Below are 19,190 nucleotides of genomic sequence, written 5' to 3'. Positions count from 1 at the left end.
CCTAAACCGCAGTCCGCTCCAACACACGACGTACCCCCCCCCCCAAAAAAATGCATTTAAACGGGATTGAAAAAGGCCTGTGATCAACTAGCCTGCAGGAAGACGAAGACGTGTTCTTTTTGGAAAAGGAAAGCAAGAATTTTTTTGGAGAAAGTAAGTCGCAGAGGAAGAGACGGGATGAAGGAAGAAGGCATTGATCCGAGCCCGAAAGCCGAAAGACGCGTCTGCGGGGCTATTTTTAGCGCCCTGGCTCCTCGCCGACAGTTGAGCAATTCTGGAGTATGCCGCGGCACTGCAGGACGGCGCAGTGGTGAATCAGCCTCTGCTGGAGGGAAGTGCTGCTCTTCCCCAGCCCCCCCCCGAAACTTGGCAGAATTTAACAACGTTTTATGGGTCTCGATGAGCAGGGAGCACCTGCTGCTCATAGCTGGCCTGGGCCGCTCCACACCACATCTGGCTGCGGCGCACGAGGAGCCCACAGACGGCTTGCATTAGAGATCAAAGCATTCTCAAGCAGGGAACACTACAAAGCTACCCGACGCAAGTAATCAAACAGCAGCCATACCACCCTGCAAGTCACTGGAGCTCAGCAGGTGTGAGCCTGGCCAGTACCTGGGTGGGAGCACCCTAGGAAAGCTAAGGTTGCTGCTGGAAGATGTGTTAGTAGAACCAGTAGGGGGCGCTCACCCTGCAGTCCATGTGGGTCCTAATACCCCACTATAGTGACGGGGACATTATACTGTAAAAAGGCGCCGTCCTTTACATGAGATGTAAAACTGAGGTCCTGCCTCTCTGTGGTCATTAAAAATCCCAGGGTGTTTCTCGAAAAGAGTAGGGGTGTAACCCCGGTGTCCTGGCCAAATTTCCCCCTGGCATTTACCAGTCATGGCCTCCTAATAACCCCCATCTCTGAACTGGCTTCATCACTCTGCTCTCCTCCCCACTGAGAGCTGGTGTGTGGGGAGCGTTCTGGCGCACTATGGCTGCCGTCGCATCATCCAGGTGGGGCCGCACACTGGTGGAAGGGTGTAAAGCACTTTGAGTGGAGCGTCTAGAAAAGTGTATAAATAAACCTTTACACTTATAACCTACACAGAGGCGCTGACAAAGTCAACCCAGTGGACGGCTTCAGAACGAACAGGGAAACTTGAGCCAGAGGACACAGGGGGGAAACGACGCAAAAGGCATTTAAAATCCAAGAACAGGAGGCACTTCTTTGCACAAAGGTTGGCAGGAGCGTGGAACAGGCTACGCAGCCATGTGATGGAAGCCGAAACCCAGCTCGCCTATCTCGCAATGGGCTAGATTGTCCCACTGGCCTCCCTCCCCTCTTTTGTAACCTCTTATGCAATCAGCTGAAGGCATGGCTAGAGGCGATGCAAACACAGCAGACACCCTGCTAGGAAAAAACAAAAAAAAAAGAGCTCAGCGGAACCTGCCCGAGCCGAGAGCGCAGCGACGTCGCCGCTGAAGGGTGGGGAAGCGCGGTCAGTCCCGATAAGCAATAGCGTGGCATCCACGAGGTGAAACCAGGGGGGCTGCTGCAGACTCGCTCTGCGAACTGCTCGATTCTTCCCCACTTACACGCGGCTCCCAGTGAAACACAGAGCGACGTGCTCAGCAGCTGCCCCCACAGACACAAGGGAGAAACGCAGCAGGTCGTCCAGTTGGACGGGGCCCTGCAGCAGAAAGCAGGGAGATTGTGTAACACAGTGCAGTCCAGGACTGTGAAATGTGAAGGGGTGGGGGTTATGATAATAAGACCTTAGGGAGGGACTGGAGTGGGCCCTTAATCCTGAAGCTTTGCAGCCCTGAGGCAGAGGGTGTAGGGTCAACAGGACAGGCAGCAATGTGAAAAAAGGCCCCCAGGCTTGCAGCAGTCAAGAGGAGATGGATGAGAGGCCGAGTGTCATTAGAATGGTATTCTAAACTACGCCTGTAAATACAGGCCTGCAGTTTACAGCAAGAGTGCGTTTAGGACACGGAAACTCTGAGCCCTTCCGCTCTCTGCTCGAGCGGCGTGGGGGGGGGTGGGGGGGGGTCACACAGCGTGCCCGGCGCGCGCCAAACGGACCGGCCTGCCCTTGGCTACAGCCGAAAAACGCCAGTTTCCATTAGGAACGCTGGAATAATAATAATAATAAAAAAACAGGGAAGTTCATTAATGCACAGCTGTTCTCATCCTGCGCCCCTTGTTCTTGGTTCTTATTAGTAGAAACCATTCCTGCAAGCAAGCCTGTGCTGCTGTTTTGCAACCTTTATTGCTAACGGTGCACTATTGTCGCCCACAGCTTGTGACATGCCCGAGTCCCGATGTCACTGTGCTCCTGAAGGTTGGGCAGGAAGGAGCTCGAGCAGCTGGGGTTGATCGCCGCACAACACGCACTGCGCCCTGCCAAGCCGGACTCGTGAACGCGACGCCGACCACACACGCACCGGCTCGCTCGCCTGTGGCGACTCGCACAGCCGCACACATCTGGACAGGGGCGCACAAGCGCTCGACGGCTTCAGAAACACGCAGCTTCATTCATCAGAGGAAAGAAACAGCAGGCAGAACCCAAACAAACGCTTCACTTGGAAACACTTTTGTTAACACAAATTCAGCAGGAACTAAATTCCTATTAATCCGTAGACTGCTACACCAGGAAAGGCTGCTGTGCCAAAACGCTTTTATAATTTTCTTTCCAGCATGCAACTGAACTCTTAGTTTCTCTGCAGATCTCCATGACATATTTTGACTTCTTTAGCACCCATCATAAAGATCTGCAAAGTTTTTATTCTTTATGACCGAATTTGTAAGGGTCTCTCTCTGCCTTACACCCTCTGAACTGATAAGACCAGCACTGCCCAATGCACAAAATACAATCTCACCCTGACATAGTTGCTACTCCCATAGTACTGCATTCCCCCCATTCCCTATAGTTCCTTGCACTGTATTTTCAGCTTCACAGTAAACTTAATGCATCAGGTTTCTGTCTCCTTCAGTTAGTTATACCACAATAGTCCCCATGCAGGCCCGATGTCTGCGGATCTGCATTCCAGCTCAGCTCTGTTAATTAGACCAGTTCCCCCCCCCCGAAAAACTTCTACCAGCTATGTGAACGCTGCTGCTTGAAAGAAACTCAGAAAACCTCCAGAAATGCTGGTCTCAAGCTAAAGCACCCAATCAATTCAGCCTGTCCTGCACATCTGTGGGAGCTGGGAGGAAACTGATGGACCTAATATGACCACCCCGCCATGAGCACAGAGAGAACATGCAAACTCCACCGAGACAGACACCTCAGACCCAGGGGCAGCAGTGCTCACCAGCAGGCCAAGCGCGCGCGGCCCTGGAAGAGCAGCGATCTACAGCCTCGTAAAAAAGACTAGCGTGCTTGATTTGCCGGTTGGTGCTTTCCCTATCCCTTTTCTCCCAGGTCCTCCGAGAGCCCTTCAGTTGAGACTCCGGACTCCCACGCTGCCCAGTCCAGGTCGCCACTTCCGGCCCGCAGACAAGAGGGAGAGAGAGGGGCAGCGAGAGACTCAAAACAAGGAAGCCGAAGAATTTGCATGAGGGAGGAGAACGAGGGGGGGTTGGGTGGGGGGGGGGTGGAGCTGGAGGAGGAGCTGGAGCTGCAAGCCGATAGCAGAGGAGAGCGTGAGTAGGGGCCGCGCAGTTGTGATGAGACCGACCGGCGCTGGCGACACCTGGTTCTTGGTGTGCGCCCGCCCCCTGCGCTACTGCCTCGGATTGTCTGCAGCGCTCATGGGCCAGCCGCTGGGAGAGTGAGAGCCGCGCAGCGAGGACAGCGGAGGACTGACGGAGGTCCCGACCCACAGCCCAAGGTAAGTCAGCCTCCTTGTCCCCTTCCTCTCTATCTCTCTCTGCTCTTTCTTCCTCTCCCGTCTGCAAGAGCAGCATGCACTGAAGCCAGGAAGTGGAGAACACCTCTCTCTCTCTCTCTCTCTTCTCTCTCTGCACTTCTTCAGCGCACACACACAGGGTGTCCGGCCACCATTGCCCCCCTCTCCCCACGTCTCGGCACAAGCTTGTGCGACACTGTAGTGCGTAAGCGTGTTAGGCGCTGCTGGTGCGCTAGTGCCCTCGCGCTCAGATGTCGAACCAGGACCCGTTAAAAAGGAGAGATGCAGGTGGAGCACCGTGCACAAGCCCCCCCCCCCGAGCTGCCGAGAATTTCTGGCGGCGGGAGAGGAAGGGATCATTCCGACAAGGCACGTGAACCGATTTGACACCTAGGAACATCGGGGATGAGAGCAATTCTGCAGCATCGCTGACCCCTCTCCTTTCCGTCCTGGAACATTTTCCGAGTGTGAATCCAGAAGCTATAGCACAGACATCTGAACACACGGCTTACAGAGCGTCAGCCATCATCACCCACAGCCTTGCTTCACTTGTCTGCTCTGCGGATTAAATCCGCAACGAAGAGGCCCTGTATTAGTACTTACTGAACCTTAGGAGTGTCTTGTATCTGCACAAGAAGTCCCCCCCCCCGCCAAAACAAAAATTCAGCTTCAGTCATAAAAAAAAAACCTCAGGAGTTCATCCCGCGGTTTTTATTTTGTGTGTGTGTGTGGTCTGCCAGCAGCAGGAAGGAAATTCTTCCCGTGCCTCAACAGACGCGTGCTTATACTCCTCCAGCTCTTTTTCCTGGGCTAAATCGCATATCATCCTGCAGACGCAAGACTAAAAATTTCACATTGCACAAGGCAGCATGTCAGGAAAGCGGTTAGCCACCAGCAAACTCTGCAGGGAAGCAAAGAGATGTTTCCAGCAGAACTGCAGAGGGCAATTTTTTTCCAAATCTCCCCCCCCCCCCACTCTCTCTCTCTCCTAACTCGGATGCAATCAGACTTTGAGCACTGCCCTACCTACAGCTTCCACTGCTACAATGTCGGCCCTGCTGAAATCTGCAGTCGAACTGCTTGTGAGGTACTGGGGGAGAAATTTAAAAAACAAAAAAACAACAAGTAGTTGCATCGCAAGAAAATCAAGAAGCAAGAGGAATGTGCTCAGGGGCTTCCCCCACCGTCTCCCCCTGGGGCTGACTTCAGCTGGTTTGGAGGTTACTTCACACCCTTTGGTGTTTTTAAGGCAACAGGGAGCTGGTGTCACATTGCAGCTCGCGCCAGACTTCAAAAGAGCACAGCCGGGACAGGGATGTAGTAGCCTTCAAACGCGCGCGATTGCGTAGCGCGTTCCTACACAATCGGGGGCCCCCCGTCCACTGCGGTTTTATAACCCGGCCTGTGACATCCGACACATCGCCTCGAAACAGCCGCTACTGCACGGGCACACCCCACCCTGCGGGGCGCCTGCCCCCTCCGGCAAGAGGGGCGCAAACCCGAGCCCCCTGACCCACTCCTCGCTCCATCGGCCAGCCGATCCTTCTGTGCGCGGTGCCAGTCCTTCAACGCGGTGGGCTTTACACTGCCAAGAGAGCAAATACGGGCTACTGGCAACCCAATGAGCAACTCGGCGTCTGCTTTCGGGATCTGAGGTTTAAGCACAACCAGATTCTACCGAGGCACAGGTGAACCCTCCCCCCCCCCCCAAGAGATCCCAGGTGCTCACATGGAGCCTGTGTCTCGGGTAATGACGGCCAGGTCGTACCACTCAGACTGCTACTGCGGTACGTGCTCAGATCACAAGGAGCGAAACGGCAGCGGTGCACGGGTTTATTTATGGCAGGAATGACTTCCATTTGCTTTCAGCGGTGGCCCCCCAAGAAAGCAGCTTCGCCCCCCCTCATTAAGTCCCGGGGCCCAAAAAGCTTTGCAGAAGAGCAAAAGCCACCATCAGCAATTTTACCACACTCTGTGGTTAGGTTAGCTCTTTGCAGTTTGCAGGCTGGCACAGACCCAGATAGCACTGTGCTTTGCTCATTGCCTATGGTCCTGTCAGCGCACACATTGCATTGTGGTGTCACCTGACCCAGGAGGGCAAAACAATGCTTTTTTTTTTTAAGCTTGACGTGACTGGGCATGCACTGCAAGCTCTCAGCATTCTGGGCCCTCTTGCTAATGCCTGGGGCATAAACCGGCTAAGGACTCCCTGGCCCCTTGTGTCTTCGCCTGTACCTGCTGTGGAACTCCACAGAAGCCACCAGTGCTGCCCAAACAGTGCAGCCTCTACTCTGCAGGTGGGTAGTCCAGGAGTGAGCTCTGAAAGGAGCACTCTTCCACCACTATCACATTCACCAATATGGCCTTAAAAAAATACAACTCAGGATGAACCCAGGAACACCTTTCCCAGGAGGGAGAACCTTAAAGAGCCTGGTTTGTGGGAATCCTGGTCCCCTACTTTCAATAGCACTCCTTGAGAGTCCTCACATTGCCCAGGAGTGATGCCCCCCCCCCCGCCCCCGCCCTGCTAACGGGGCAGACAGCACATGAGGGTGAGCCCCCCCTCCCCTGGCACCACCACAGGAAGGAAGCCGTGGCCACAGAGCTTCTCTCTGGGTCAGAACTGGTTCCCTTCCTCCGTCCCTGTGAAGCGCAAAAAAAAAAAACACGCTTCCTCTTTCGTCCCAGGTCCCAGCGAGGGGGGGGGGGGGACGTTCAGGGCTGGACCAGGGCTGGCGGTGGGTTAAAAGAAAAAGAAAAGCGCGTTACCGACCGGACCTCAGGGCACAAACATTTTAAAAAGCACCATAAACGCCTAGACACCCAGGTGTTACTCTCTACAGCCTGTGACATTTTCACATTTTGGGCTCTTGCGCACTGCTGATGGAATGTAGATGTAGGCGCACCGGTCTTGCGACACCTTCCACACTCAAGGTGCTACGTTGTTGCTTAAGCACGGGTGCTATGTGGATCTCGTCACGCTCATCGCAACAACTGAATGAATGAGTTTTCATTCGTTCAACCGAGACAGAGCTAGCTGCGGCCCGAAGCCATACTGATCTTTTTCGCCCTCCCCGCCTTTCCCGGAACGGGAAATGACGCAAAACAGCTTCCGGAACACGTGGCCACGGGCCTACGAATGGAGTAAAATGAAGTAACTACAGTAACCAAAACATGCAACACAAATCATTTCTCTAATTTACTGCCTCCTATAATGGCATTGTCCCATGTTGATGCTTGTGGAATTCAATCTGCGGTGGTATTAAGCAGGAGCAACTCTGATACGCATTTTACAACACATGCAAGTCAATCAACTTAGAAGCGTTACCGGCGCTCACCTTCAGGTGAAAAACTTCCTTCTTCTCCGTTTGCCCCCGGCGAACTCTTCAATAACGGCCACCGAAGGGCGGAAAAAGCGGTCACTGATAATCACGGCCCACGCTTACGCTATTGCTGGGGCGATAATCTCCTCGCTGTTGAGTAGAGGTGCCCCAGTCCCGCAGCAGAGCAAGAGTGACGCGGGTAGAGAGTTCGTGGACAGTAGGGGGGGGGGGGGGGGGGGGCAGGTGTCCACGCGTGTCCCACGGGCAGTGCTAGGTTAAATCTTCTGCGGCCTCACGCCCTCCCCCGCCTAACATTTAAAGATTAAACTGGCTGTGAAATCCAGTCTCTTAATTCTTCGGAAGCTGCGCTGCAATCCAGTATCAGGTGACTGGACGGCACCACGTGTTTCCGATGGCGACCTCTTCTCGGTGTAATTGGAACTGCCCTGCCCCAATGAATCGGTTCAATTCGTGACAGTTGCCACCCGACGAAGGCTCCACAGCCGAAACGTTTGTGCCGCTTTTCTTTTGAGCGAGCAATAAACCTTCACCCGTTCCTTTGCAGCCTGAGCATGCCGACGCAGCTCCCTACTCAAGCGGTTCCATTCGTTTCACCCTGACGCCTCCTTCCCTTTTAATTTCGTTCTAGCGCCCCTGCACCCCACCTTCAAAGACAGAACAAAGTGAGCAGCTGTAGTCAAGCTTGTGCACGGCCTCGGCTCCTGAGAGCCGCAATACCCCCCGGTGAAGCGGGACTCGCTCCGCCAGCGATGGACGAGGCAAAGGTGTGTCCCCCAGTGACACGGAAAATCAAATCTAACTCGACGTTCCAAAAACAAAACAAAACAAAAAAAAAAAACAGGAGGGAGATGCGTAAAAAGTATTTTCAGTTAAAATTCTCATTTCGGTTTAAAAAGGCACAACCAGCATATCTGGCAGAGCCTCTGCTTAAACTTTCGGGGTCCTCGGCGACGCGGGCCCACTTTGTGCCCGTGCCTTTTAATCGATTTTACGAGCACGCGTGCTCCACCTAAAATAATCTCATTTAATCGCTGCCCCCACCACCACACGCACGCGTTTAAAAAACATCTTCCCCTGAGGTCAGGAGCGTTGGCAGCAGTTTCATCGCTGGGAGAGAGAGAGAGAAGAAAAAAAAAAGAAACGAAAAACAAACCACTTCTTTTGCTCATTTGCCTGAACCGGCGACACAGATTCGAGCCCCGCTCCGCCGCGCCAGGCGAGCGCCAGGCGAACGCCAGACGCGGCCACCCTGCACACACGTCGCGTCGCCCAGGTCGCCAGCAGCTTCTCTCCCACCCAGGAGAGCGAGAGCTCGCACGCCGTCGCCACAGCCGGCCACGGAGACACCTGAGCGGACCGGGGAGATGTGGTCACCCCCACCGCCAAAAAATGAGCCCACACCGCGATTTATTTGTGTGGGGAGGGGATGGTTCAGGCGTGTTACTCGTGACAGAGCCAGACACTTAGAAGCAGCGGTTCATAACTTGGGGTGCACTCACCCCTGGGGGTGTGAGATGCTCTTTCTGGGGGTGCGAGACGTTTTTTAAAAGGTTAAACCACACAAAATGAAGCGCAGGCTCCTTCCACAAGTGCAACTATCTTGTTTCACCCAGCCTGGGTATTTCGAGGTCATCTTTAAAAAGAGGTCATTGCTACACGTCTTCCTCTACGGTTGCGCTGTATCTTAGGTTTACAGAAATTGACGTTCTTCTGCGGCTTTGGGGCAGGGAGGCAAGGGCGTTGTTTTGAGAAACAGGGCAGTGAGGGACCCGCGCGTTTTCCCGACTCGACGGGGCCTGAGCGATTCACTCAGGCGCCGTGTAACCCGATCTCGCGTGTAGAAATAATGCCCCTATTTTTCTTACATTTGACTTGAAATGGAGAAGTTGTTTATCTCGTGGGTGTATCTATGTAAATAAGCGGCCCCGCGCGTTTCTTAGAACTCGGTTACTCAGCACTTTCTAGTTTTACAGTAAAAGAGTCCTCTGGTGATCCATCGACCACAAAAAACCTCTAAATGTTTTTTTTTCCTAGTTCTAGTAGTGTTTGAGTAAGCCCAATTCAGCCCCATGGTTTTCCAGGACTGCTCAGCTCGTTGGTCAGTATTTCCACGGAGGTCCACAAGGAAAGGACAAAGGTCCTTCCAGGGCTTGTCTGCTGCTTTGCCCTGCATCCTCTCCTGTGACTTTCTGCCCCTGTTGGCCTGAAGGATGAGAAAGCGCTCAGAGCTGCAAACTCCTGACCTCTTGACCCCTGACCTCTGCCTAAACCGGTGGCCGACCTCACTGCCCTCAATCACCCCCTGTCTGCAGGCATTGAGCTCTTTCCTTGTTCCCTCTAGAGCCCCCGAATTTCTCTGTGCCTTGTCCTCTCCTGATAGGGAAAGCTAAAGCCTTCATTACCCGCCTGTGACACCCATTGGTCCCACAATGCCGTGCTGGCCCACAATGCCTTGCAGGAGGGCTAGCATTGGCTGCAGGAGTCGCAGGACTCACCCCGACCTCATTGCAGGCTGGCAGGAGTCCCCCGCTGTCTCGCCCCTGGGTGCAGGGCACAGCTTTGGTGCGCTGAAGTGACTTGTCTGAGACGAGTTCTGCTGCGGCCGGCAACAGGAGGAGTTGAGCGAAGAGCAGCACTCGTCCCGTTAGGTGTGGGTGAACATCCTCTTTCTGACCGGCGGAGAGGGCTGCTTCGAACCCGGGCTGTGAGTGGCGACAGCAGCGAATGCTAACGTGCCAACACCATGGAGCTGAATCTATAGAGTTTTTCAACTATCCCACTGTTGTTCCATGCTTACGTTCATTCTGTTCCTTTGCTATTTTTCCATGCACCTCTGTATACTTATCACCAGAAGGACATTATCTCTTACAGCACAGTGTGCCCTGGCCACCATACATAGGCACTGGATTGGAAATTCTGTTCCAGACGAAAGAGCGCCACCTACTGGTCCACTGACACCACGCCCATTAGCAGGCTAGCTTTTGCATAAAGATCTCCCACCCGGGTTCTTACTGAGCCTCTGAGACTTGGACTCGACTCAGCGCAGTTCAGATCGTCAAGGGGCTCTAATAAGCTGAGAAGAGACGCTGACATGCAAAACTGAGCTAGCCTGCTAGAACCACAGATGACAAATATATTGCTTTGAAAATTACACACACACATCAACAGCTCTCCGAAGACGAGCTTTTCCTGTCCCAGCTTGGTCATAAAAGGCAGTTCAGTGGAAAACCGAATTACATACGAACCGTTTTAATTCTCATCTCAATCTTCTGTTTCACAGAGTCGTAAAACGCCTATTGTACAGCACGTAGGGTTATTCTCATCCGTTAATCTGTAGCAGAAAGCGTAAGAGTTATTGACACTGTTTGCAGTCACCATGGGTTACCAGCTCTCGCCAACAAAACACTCATTTGTGTGCACACACCCTATATCCAAATGGCAACATCTCCTTATTGATGTTAAACATTATTAGACAAAAGTGGTCCATTTAAATAAACCTCATGCACGACCCAAAATGCCCCTTTCCTTTTTTTTTGTTTATTTGCACACTGCTAGTCATCTCACCCTGTATCTGCGTTCTGTATTTACACATAACTATCCGTACATGCTTCAATGACTGTGCCTGCCTGGGTGCACTGAATTTGGCTCGTCACTGTTGAAAACGGGAATATGGTGAACGTCATGAGCTGACACCTTCGTGCATGAGTATTTGAAATCCAGCTCTGCGAGACCGAGCCAGAACTGAGCCTGCACGGAAATTCCAGGAACTACAGGAAATTCCGTGAGGATCCCGTTTATGGGGTAATGGAGGGGACTGGGCAGTGGGAGGGGAGCCGAGAAACAGCTGCAGGATCACCGCATTGGATGTCCTGCAACAGAGCCAGAGACATCCAAGCTGTCAAAACACAACGGACGCACATATGCGTTTTAAGCAAATGCAGAGCAAACAAGCTTCAGGCGGATGCAATCTGCTATGCAAACCGTACTGTGCTCAGTACGGTACGGTTGCCGGAAATTTCAGACGAGGACAGTTTTTCTCTGCAGGGAAAACTCAAGATTAGTCTCCCTTGCTTATTTCCATAGACCTGCTCTTTCAGGGAATTTGCATGCGTATACTGGACAATGCCCGTGCCCATCATCAGCTCGGTGCCTGGTGTGGGCTCATATAGATGTGTTTATGTGAAAGCACGCAGCCACTTGGGTTAACAAAAACATTTACCTCGCCTTAGGGCTGTTTGCTGAATGAGTTACCTCTGCCTGCCAAAACCAGTGCTTAATAAGGCTTAATTATTTATTCTGTACACCGCGGTTAAGGAAATGAATAGTCAAGGGTTATTTCCACCCTGCAGAAGAAACGGACTGCGAGATGTCACGCAACATCAGCTGTAATTTTCAACCCACTGGCTGACAAAGCCAGCAAATCTGTTTTTCGATGGGTGGGTGGTGGCGGTGGGGTGGGGTTTTACACTTCGAAGTGTCCATTCCTCCCGTGTGCTGCACAACGATGTTTGAGGACCTTTCTGACAACAGAAATAGAGCTGATTTCAGATCACAGCACCCCTTTTTTAGAAACAAAGTCTTCTGCGCTAGAACAGGCTTAGCAGCAAGCAAAGAGCACGGTGCACAAATCCCCAACTGTATGAACAGCAAGTCAGACAGGCATGTGCTCATAGCCAGCAGCCATATCACTCTGCCACTCCCAGCTGGCAGCCCCACTGGAGCTCAGCAGGTGTGAGCCTGGCTAGCACCTGGATGGGAGACCTTAGCAAAACTAAGGTTGCTGCTGGAAGAGGTGTTAGTGAAGCCAGCAGGGGGCGCTCATTAGGACCCTGTGGGTCCTAATGCCCCAGTATGGTGACGGGGACACTATACTATAAACAGGCGCCGTCCTTCGGATGAGACGTAAAACTGAGGTCCTGACTCTCTGTGGTCATTAAAAATCCCAGGGCATTTCCCGAAAAGAGTAGGGGTGTAACCAAGGTGTCCTGCCCAAATTCCTGGCCTTTACCAGTCATGGCCTCCTAATAATCCCCATCTCTGAATTGGCTCCATCACTCTGTTCTGCTCCCCACTGAGAGCTCGTGTGTGGGGAGCGGACTGGCGCATCATCCAGGTGGGGCTGCACACTGGTGGCGGTAGTGGGATTCCCCATTTCCTGTAAAGAGCTCTGAGTGGAGTGTGCAGAAAAGTGCTCTATAAATGTCAGCAATTATTATTATTAATTATGTGAAAATGAGCAGCAGGAAAAAAAAATGCACTGTAACAAATGCTTGATGGCCTTGCCAGGATCTAGCCGCCTTTTCTTTCCCAGCTCCCCACCTGGTAAAATTTGCCCGCACGTGCGTGAATCACGCAGGCCTGGATCGAGAGTTTCAAATATCCCTGACTTAATGTCGCCCCCATCTCCCGAGACGAATGCTCGGGTCGGGGGGGGCTGTAGTTTTCCCACTCTGTAAAAGCCCACTGGTGTTCAGTGGACATATCCGCGATGATTAACACGCAGGGAAAGAGACGTGATCCTAGATTTCGGAGAGCGGATCTCTGACAGCTGTCGGAATCAGTCAGGCCCTAGGGATCAGCGCTTCACGCGGAACCCGGCACTGCCCGCTAAATGCATCTCCCGATCTGTGAATACAGTAGCTGAGACGTGGTCCGTTTCATTACTGCAACTCCGAAGCCCAATGAAAGCAAGGCACTGTAGCAGATGTGCACGTGCGGCTGGAATTCTCCATCTCCCACGGCACACAACCTTGCTCTCCAGGTTCGGAAACACACCTCTGGCATGCCAACTTGCTTTTGTGCGCCTTCTCTACCTGTGCTGACCCCTGTCTGTCCGCTCTTCCCTGTTTTCATCTGCCCAGATGTCTGAGGTGGACACATCGGAGAGCCCGATGGAGGAGGAGAGCCAGACGGAGGCCCCGGCCCACAGTGTCTCCAGCTTCTCCTCCAAGCTGCGGGCCATGATCCGGATCCGCCGCAAGTACCAGGTGATGAAGAAGCGCCGCGCGGAGATGAACGGGGAGCCGGCCCGCTCCGTCAACCCCATCCAGCGGGCCATGGCGCCCGAGGTCTTCACCTTCGACCGCGCGTCCCTCAGCGCCAGCATCCCCCGCAAGAGGAAGAAGAAGAGGAAATCCCGCGTCCTGTTCCCGAACGACAGCCGGAAGTACCTCCCCGCCAAGGAACGCAGCCGGGCCAAGAACTGCCTCTTCCTGCTGAGCATCATCGTCTTCATCCAGGTGTACAACGCGATAGAGAACCTGGATGACCACGTGCAGAAGTACGACTTGGAAGGACTCGAGAAGACGATGAAGCGCGAAGTGTTCGGCCAGAGGGAAGCCATGGAGAGCATTCTGGAGCTCCTGACGGATTATCTCTCCACCTACGTCCACAATAAGCCTCTGGTCCTCTCCATCAATGGCCCCAGTGGCGTTGGCAAGAGCCATCTGGGCCGCATATTGGCGCGGCACTTCCGCTCAGTGGTTAGCGAAGAGCTTGTCCTGCAGTACTTCGTGTTGCACCACTGCCCCCTAGAGGACCAGGCCCCGCAGTGCGCCCAGGAGCTCTCCACCCGCATCGCCAAGATGGTGAACCACGGGGAGGCGGAGGAGAAGATCCCCGTCTTCATCTTCGACGAGGTGGAGTTCATGCACAGCCAGCTGCTGGACTCCTTGCACGGCCTCTTCCAGGCCAACCAGACCAACGAGTTCCTGAACGCCATCTACGTGCTCATCAGCAACATCGGCCAGGGGGAGATCACCAAGTTCGTCCTGCAGAACTCCTCCAGCAACGACTCCTTCGGCAAACACAAGCTCGGCCAGGAGCTGGGGAAGCAGCTGAGGGCCAACCTGGTCCACTACCATTCCGTGTGGGCCGAGGCCGACATCGTTCCCTTCTCGCTCTTGGAGAAGAGCCACGTCATGGCTTGCTTCCTGGACGAGATGACCCGGGAAGGTTTCTACCCCGACAGCTCGCACATTGAACGCTTGGCCGCGGAGATTTCCTACTACACAGCAGGCGACCGCGAGTACTCCATGAACGGCTGCAAGCAGGTGGTGGCCAAGGTCAACCTCTTGTAGTGCATTCCTGGGGAGGGGAGGGCAAAGCACGTGGACCGCGGCTCTTTGACCTTTGACACAGGAAGGGGAAAGAGGGTGATGCCGGCAACGGTGGGCACGGCGGGCAAACTGCAGGCAAGCGGACCCACTGGAGGCTCGGGGAAGAGACTGCACCAGGGGAGATGTGTTGGCAAGACTTAAAGCACGGTCTTTGTCTCCCGTGTTGGGGGGGGAAGGCAGGACAATGAGTCAAGCTGCCAAGAGACTGAGCAGCCATTCTGTAAAGTGCAGAACAATGTTTTGCTTTTTTAATCACTGGATCGGAATTCTTTGAGCTTTAATTTATTTAGCTTTGACCAATAAACCTCTTCTTAAAAAAAGCCATCCAGGTGCTGAGGTCTTTAAATACGGTATGAGACTGACGCCATGACGTGACTCTGACATGCATGTGACCGCTGTGTTGGCTCTGCTAGGCCGTGACTGTAGAAGGAGCCTGAACCTCAACTAGCTTTGCTTCTCCTTTTCCTTTCGGCCAGAGGTCCGATCACCTATCAGACAGTTGGGTTGGGGTTGGGTTTCAGCTGAGGGGAAAAAAACAACAACACACAACTTCATGGTAAGAGGCCCTGACACTGTGTCTCAGGCTAGTTTAAGAGTGTCATTCAAAGCTGTTGAAAAGACAGAGGCTGATATGACTAGCTAAGGGGTAATATTTCAATTTGGAATTCCTGCTTTCTGCAGCTGGGGCTGTGGGTATTCCATTGCAATATTCCTGGATACATCTATCCAAAACAGAACCCAAATAGAAATGCAGTTTTTCCTGGCCAATGTGTGCTGGTGTGATATTTTCTATTGGAATAAGCTGTCAGAATGATTGATCGCACCAGTTGTTCTTGTTTTTTTGTTCCCTGGCTTTGATGTAATGCACTCACCCCCTCAAAAAGACATTAAAAATGTATCCACAAGGGCTCGGCGCTGCAGTTGAGCATCTGTGTTGGAAATCCCAAAGAGGTCTCACGCGCCACAAACCTTTCGAAAGCTGTTTGGCTCCAGTGCAAAGCTTGTGTCTGGCTCCAGAGACCCTCCGCTCCACTGACTACGTTCTGCTTAGCCTCACTGGATGGACGTCACTCAATGGATGTGACGATGAATATGCTGGCCTGCATGAAGGCTCTGAAGCCCCACTCTGAGCTCTGCAGTGGCTCAGTGTACAGCAGTGTCACGCACCCCGGCGCACGTCTGAGACAAAACGATCTCGTGTCGAGATGCTGGGCTGCACCGTGGGTAAGAGAAGCAGCAGAAGTGTAAGTGAGCTGGACGTGAGCTGGACATGAGCTGGAGGGTGGAGGGCTGGGGTGGCCAATGTGTCACAGCTGTGAGCCGTACGGAGAGAAAAGTGCAAGAACCAAAAGGGCCGAAAACTGTGAACCGTTGCACAAGCCGAGCGCTAAAACCTGTGCACAAAAATTGCAATAAAACTCACCTGGCCTGGGTGGGTCTCAGGGTGAAGGTGGAGAGGGTGTGTGGAAACCAGCTTCCTCCCCATGTTTCTGCTCTGTAAGAGGAGTAAGAGTAAGTAAGGGTTAGAGTAGGAGTAAGATGAGTAAGAGGAGTGTGGTGAAACACGGTGCATTACTTGTGCAAGTCAGCACTGCTTCGCGGCTCCTGGGCCTGGTGTCTGATATCTGTCTCCGAGTTTGCACGAGTTTGCACAACTGCAGGTTAGCGTGCGTGCCTCACCCATCTTGGGCCAGATGGCCGGTGCCTGTCTGTGGGGAGTTTGCATGCTCTCCTTCCATGCTGGCTTCTCCTAGGTTCCCCCTTGTGTGTCCTCCTAAAGCCACGCCGACCGAGTTCGACCGGCTCTTTCCGAGTCGTCCGAATCTCAATGGCCGCCATTCTCCTGGACTGGGTGGAACGTGCCATTACCCGGTTTTCTATAAATGGGAATATTTAAACCGGGGGATGCAGGAGTTTTGCTGTTAATGCCGACAACTGCGGACACCTTCTTTAATCTATCTGCACCTTTTATCACCCGGCTCTCCCGCTGACTCAGATCGGAATTGAAACATTCGGGATGGGAAACGAGGATGACCGTACCTCAGACAACCTCTCCTGCCCAGCTGTATGGTTTCCCTGCCTCCCGAAAGTGCTCCATTCACAACACACAAGGCGAGCCTGCTAGTTATCCGAGCATCACACATGTTTCTAATATTATAATCATTTAAGACACTCCCAATTTGTACAGCCCATAATAGCTGGAAAATCATAATTCAAAACGTAGACAAGATGCTCTCCTTTACAATCGATCACAGTCCACACGCCAGTGGGCACAGGAAGTAGCCAGGAATTCTGGGTGCCCAGGTACCCCAAAAGGAGAAATCACACAGATTCAGCTCAGACAGCAGAGTCGTGCGCACAAGTGGACCGGGGAACCTATCAAGAAGAACTACAGCGCCGCACGTCTGGTGCATAAAAGTGGTAATCTCTCTCGGATATCACTCTCCCTGCGAACACGACTTCTCACTAGCATCCCTGCTAGTAACGTTTCACAACAGGCTCTTTGAGCTCTTTCTGTACACCCCTTGAAGAGGGCCATCTTGATCGGCTTTCGAAAACAAAATCTCCTCCCATCTTTTTTTTATCTGCGCAAAAGACCTGCGCTCCAAACTGCATACATCACAAACGTTCTGAATGCTCACAAGTGTCAGGAGACCATCCCAGAGATTTATACTGTACAACGCAATATGTGCAGGCAGTAAATGTGTATATACTGCACGTCAACATACCGTATACATATCAGCCCGGAATGACTGTAATAAACATTTGTGATCACAGCTCCCCCTTGTGTAAACACAAAGACAATGTAGGGAATGTATGTAGGGAAATAGCTTGAGAGTCAAGTCTGATTTTCTGTTCATGTTTTGCTTCTAATTTTTTTTTAAAACTTTAGATTACCCCACATTATCATGTCAGGGCAAAGAGAAGATAACATGAAACTGTATTACAGCTTGGTGGCAGATAGGGCTTTATTCTGGGGTCCCGGGTTCAAGTCCTGGCGTACAATCTGCATGGAGTTTGCACGTTCCCCCCCCCACCATTTGTGAGGGTTTCCTCCAGATTCTCCCACTGTCCTGTAAAGACATCCTGTTAGGTTAACTGGCTCAGAAAAAACCTGCTCTAGTGTGTGTGTGTGTGTGTCGGTCCTGTGGTGACGTCATCGCCTGGGCTGGGGGAGCTCTCCTTGAGCCCGCTCGGCTGGTTCCCTGTTGCGTTACGCCGGAGACCCGGGTTCGCGCCCCAGGTGTTGCGTGGTGGAGCGCCGGTCACACGATGGACTGGTGTCCCGTCCAGGGCGTAGCCTCCCCTGCACCCACTGCTTGCTGGGACAGGCTCCGGCTCCCCTACGGCCCTGAATTGGTTAAAACAGATGGATGAATTACTTTCATTCACAGCCTATGGAACCTACACAGGTCAAAATAGGGGCTTTTGCACTGGATAATTTCTGACCTTTCAGGCATCAAAGAAGCACTCAGCATCTCTTTCCGCAACAGCAGTGACGCATTCCAAGGCGATGCACTTCTACACACAGGGACTAAAGAAACAAAGCCGCGCTGTTGTTTGTGAAAAGCCTTGCGCAACGCCGCAGAAAGGGCGCTATATGCGTCTGGCGCACGTGTACCGGAGGAGAAACGCACGAGTGCTGGAAAAAGACCCACTCGGCCGCGGTTTGAGCATCTCTGGGAGGGAGCACAGGGAGGGCTGTGTTTGGCAAACACTGATTATCTAAGGCAGAGTGTGTGGTCAGTGCGGTGCCTGTTGCTGTGCTGTGACTCAGCGCGTTTTCCTTCAGAAACACGCACTCGTCTGTTTAAGAACCACCGGCTTATCTTAGCACAGGCCTCCACACCCCCTGTTGCCCTCAGGGCAGCTCCTGCAATTATCGAAGGTGGATATTTTTAGGCCCATGTTAAGAGGTATGTCTCCTCCCACATTCCTGGGGAAAAACAAAAGGATCAAAACTCGAAAGGCCTCCTTTCAGGCGAGCGCGGTCCCTGGAGTCACACGGCTCTGCCGCTGACTCAGATGGGATTGAAAAGCCCAGGGCTGGGCAGATCAGACACTTCCAGTTCCGGTCTTTTGTCCTTTGTCTCCGGCCCAGTTCAGTGCACAAGGGGTGTGGCGGGGTAGGGTAGCAGTATCTCCCAGGACCCACACACTCCTGCCCGCGTTTCAGGTCTCTTCAAGCATCCTCAGCACAGGAGCTCAGGAAGAGGGCTGAGTTCAAGAACTGGGAACTACAGTCCCAGTTTTCTCCGTTAATAAATCTCGGTAACAAAATACATTTGACGGGATGGAAAAAAATGGACAGATTGCAAATGGAGCACAAAATTGGGCACCTTGGGGAAGTACTGTAGGTCACCGTGTTATCACAAACCACGTTTTGCCATGGGTGCGTGCGAGAGTTCACGAGAATCGTGACGTGGGGCGGCCCTTCCTGCTCACTAGTCACTGTGATGACTGATGTACTGTGATGCCCGAGCGTATGAGTACGGGTCGTGCAGCAGACACTTCACCGCAGAACTGTTCCAATGTGGTCTGCCACAAGGTCACAAGGTCGAGAACAATATTTCTATCAGGTTAAACGAGCCGGATTCACACGCCTGCTTGTTTACAGCGTCACAGGGCCCCTTCACCTCACCAGAAGTTTTCTTGCCTCGTGCCGAACCGCAGAACATGGCGCTGCGCATCCCCGGAGGTTTCGTCTAATTTGGGATGTCAGTTGGAGGTTTTACAAGTGACTTACACAGAAACGTACAGAAACCTGCAGGACCATTCCAGAGGTGGGAGAGCCGTGTCCATGTGCAGGCAGCTGGGAATTCTGGGAATTGGGAATTGCGCATTCAAGTCAGAAAGTGATTTCAAATGACCTGTGAGTTAACGC

General features: G+C 52.8%; 1 protein-coding gene across 1 annotated transcript; it reads left to right on the top strand.

Annotated features, from left to right (window-relative positions):
- Positions 1 to 3,627: 3,627 nt before the first annotated feature.
- Positions 3,628 to 15,212, top strand: LOC148816243 (torsin-4A-like). Its single transcript, XM_088940691.1, has 2 exons — positions 3,628 to 3,825; positions 13,049 to 15,212. The coding sequence occupies exon 2, from the start codon at positions 13,049 to 13,051 to the stop codon at positions 14,264 to 14,266; it is 1,218 nt and encodes a 405-aa protein (XP_088796817.1). The 5' UTR covers positions 3,628 to 3,825; the 3' UTR covers positions 14,267 to 15,212.
- The last annotated feature ends 3,978 nt before the right edge of the window (positions 15,213 to 19,190 follow it).

Source organism: Atractosteus spatula, chromosome 23, assembly GCF_055471065.1.
Source record: "Atractosteus spatula isolate fAtrSpa1 chromosome 23, fAtrSpa1.hap1, whole genome shotgun sequence".
Classification (NCBI taxonomy): Eukaryota; Metazoa; Chordata; class Actinopteri; order Semionotiformes; family Lepisosteidae; genus Atractosteus; species Atractosteus spatula.
Note: the sequence above shows the minus strand (reverse complement) of the source record. Positions and strands in the feature narration are given on the sequence as shown.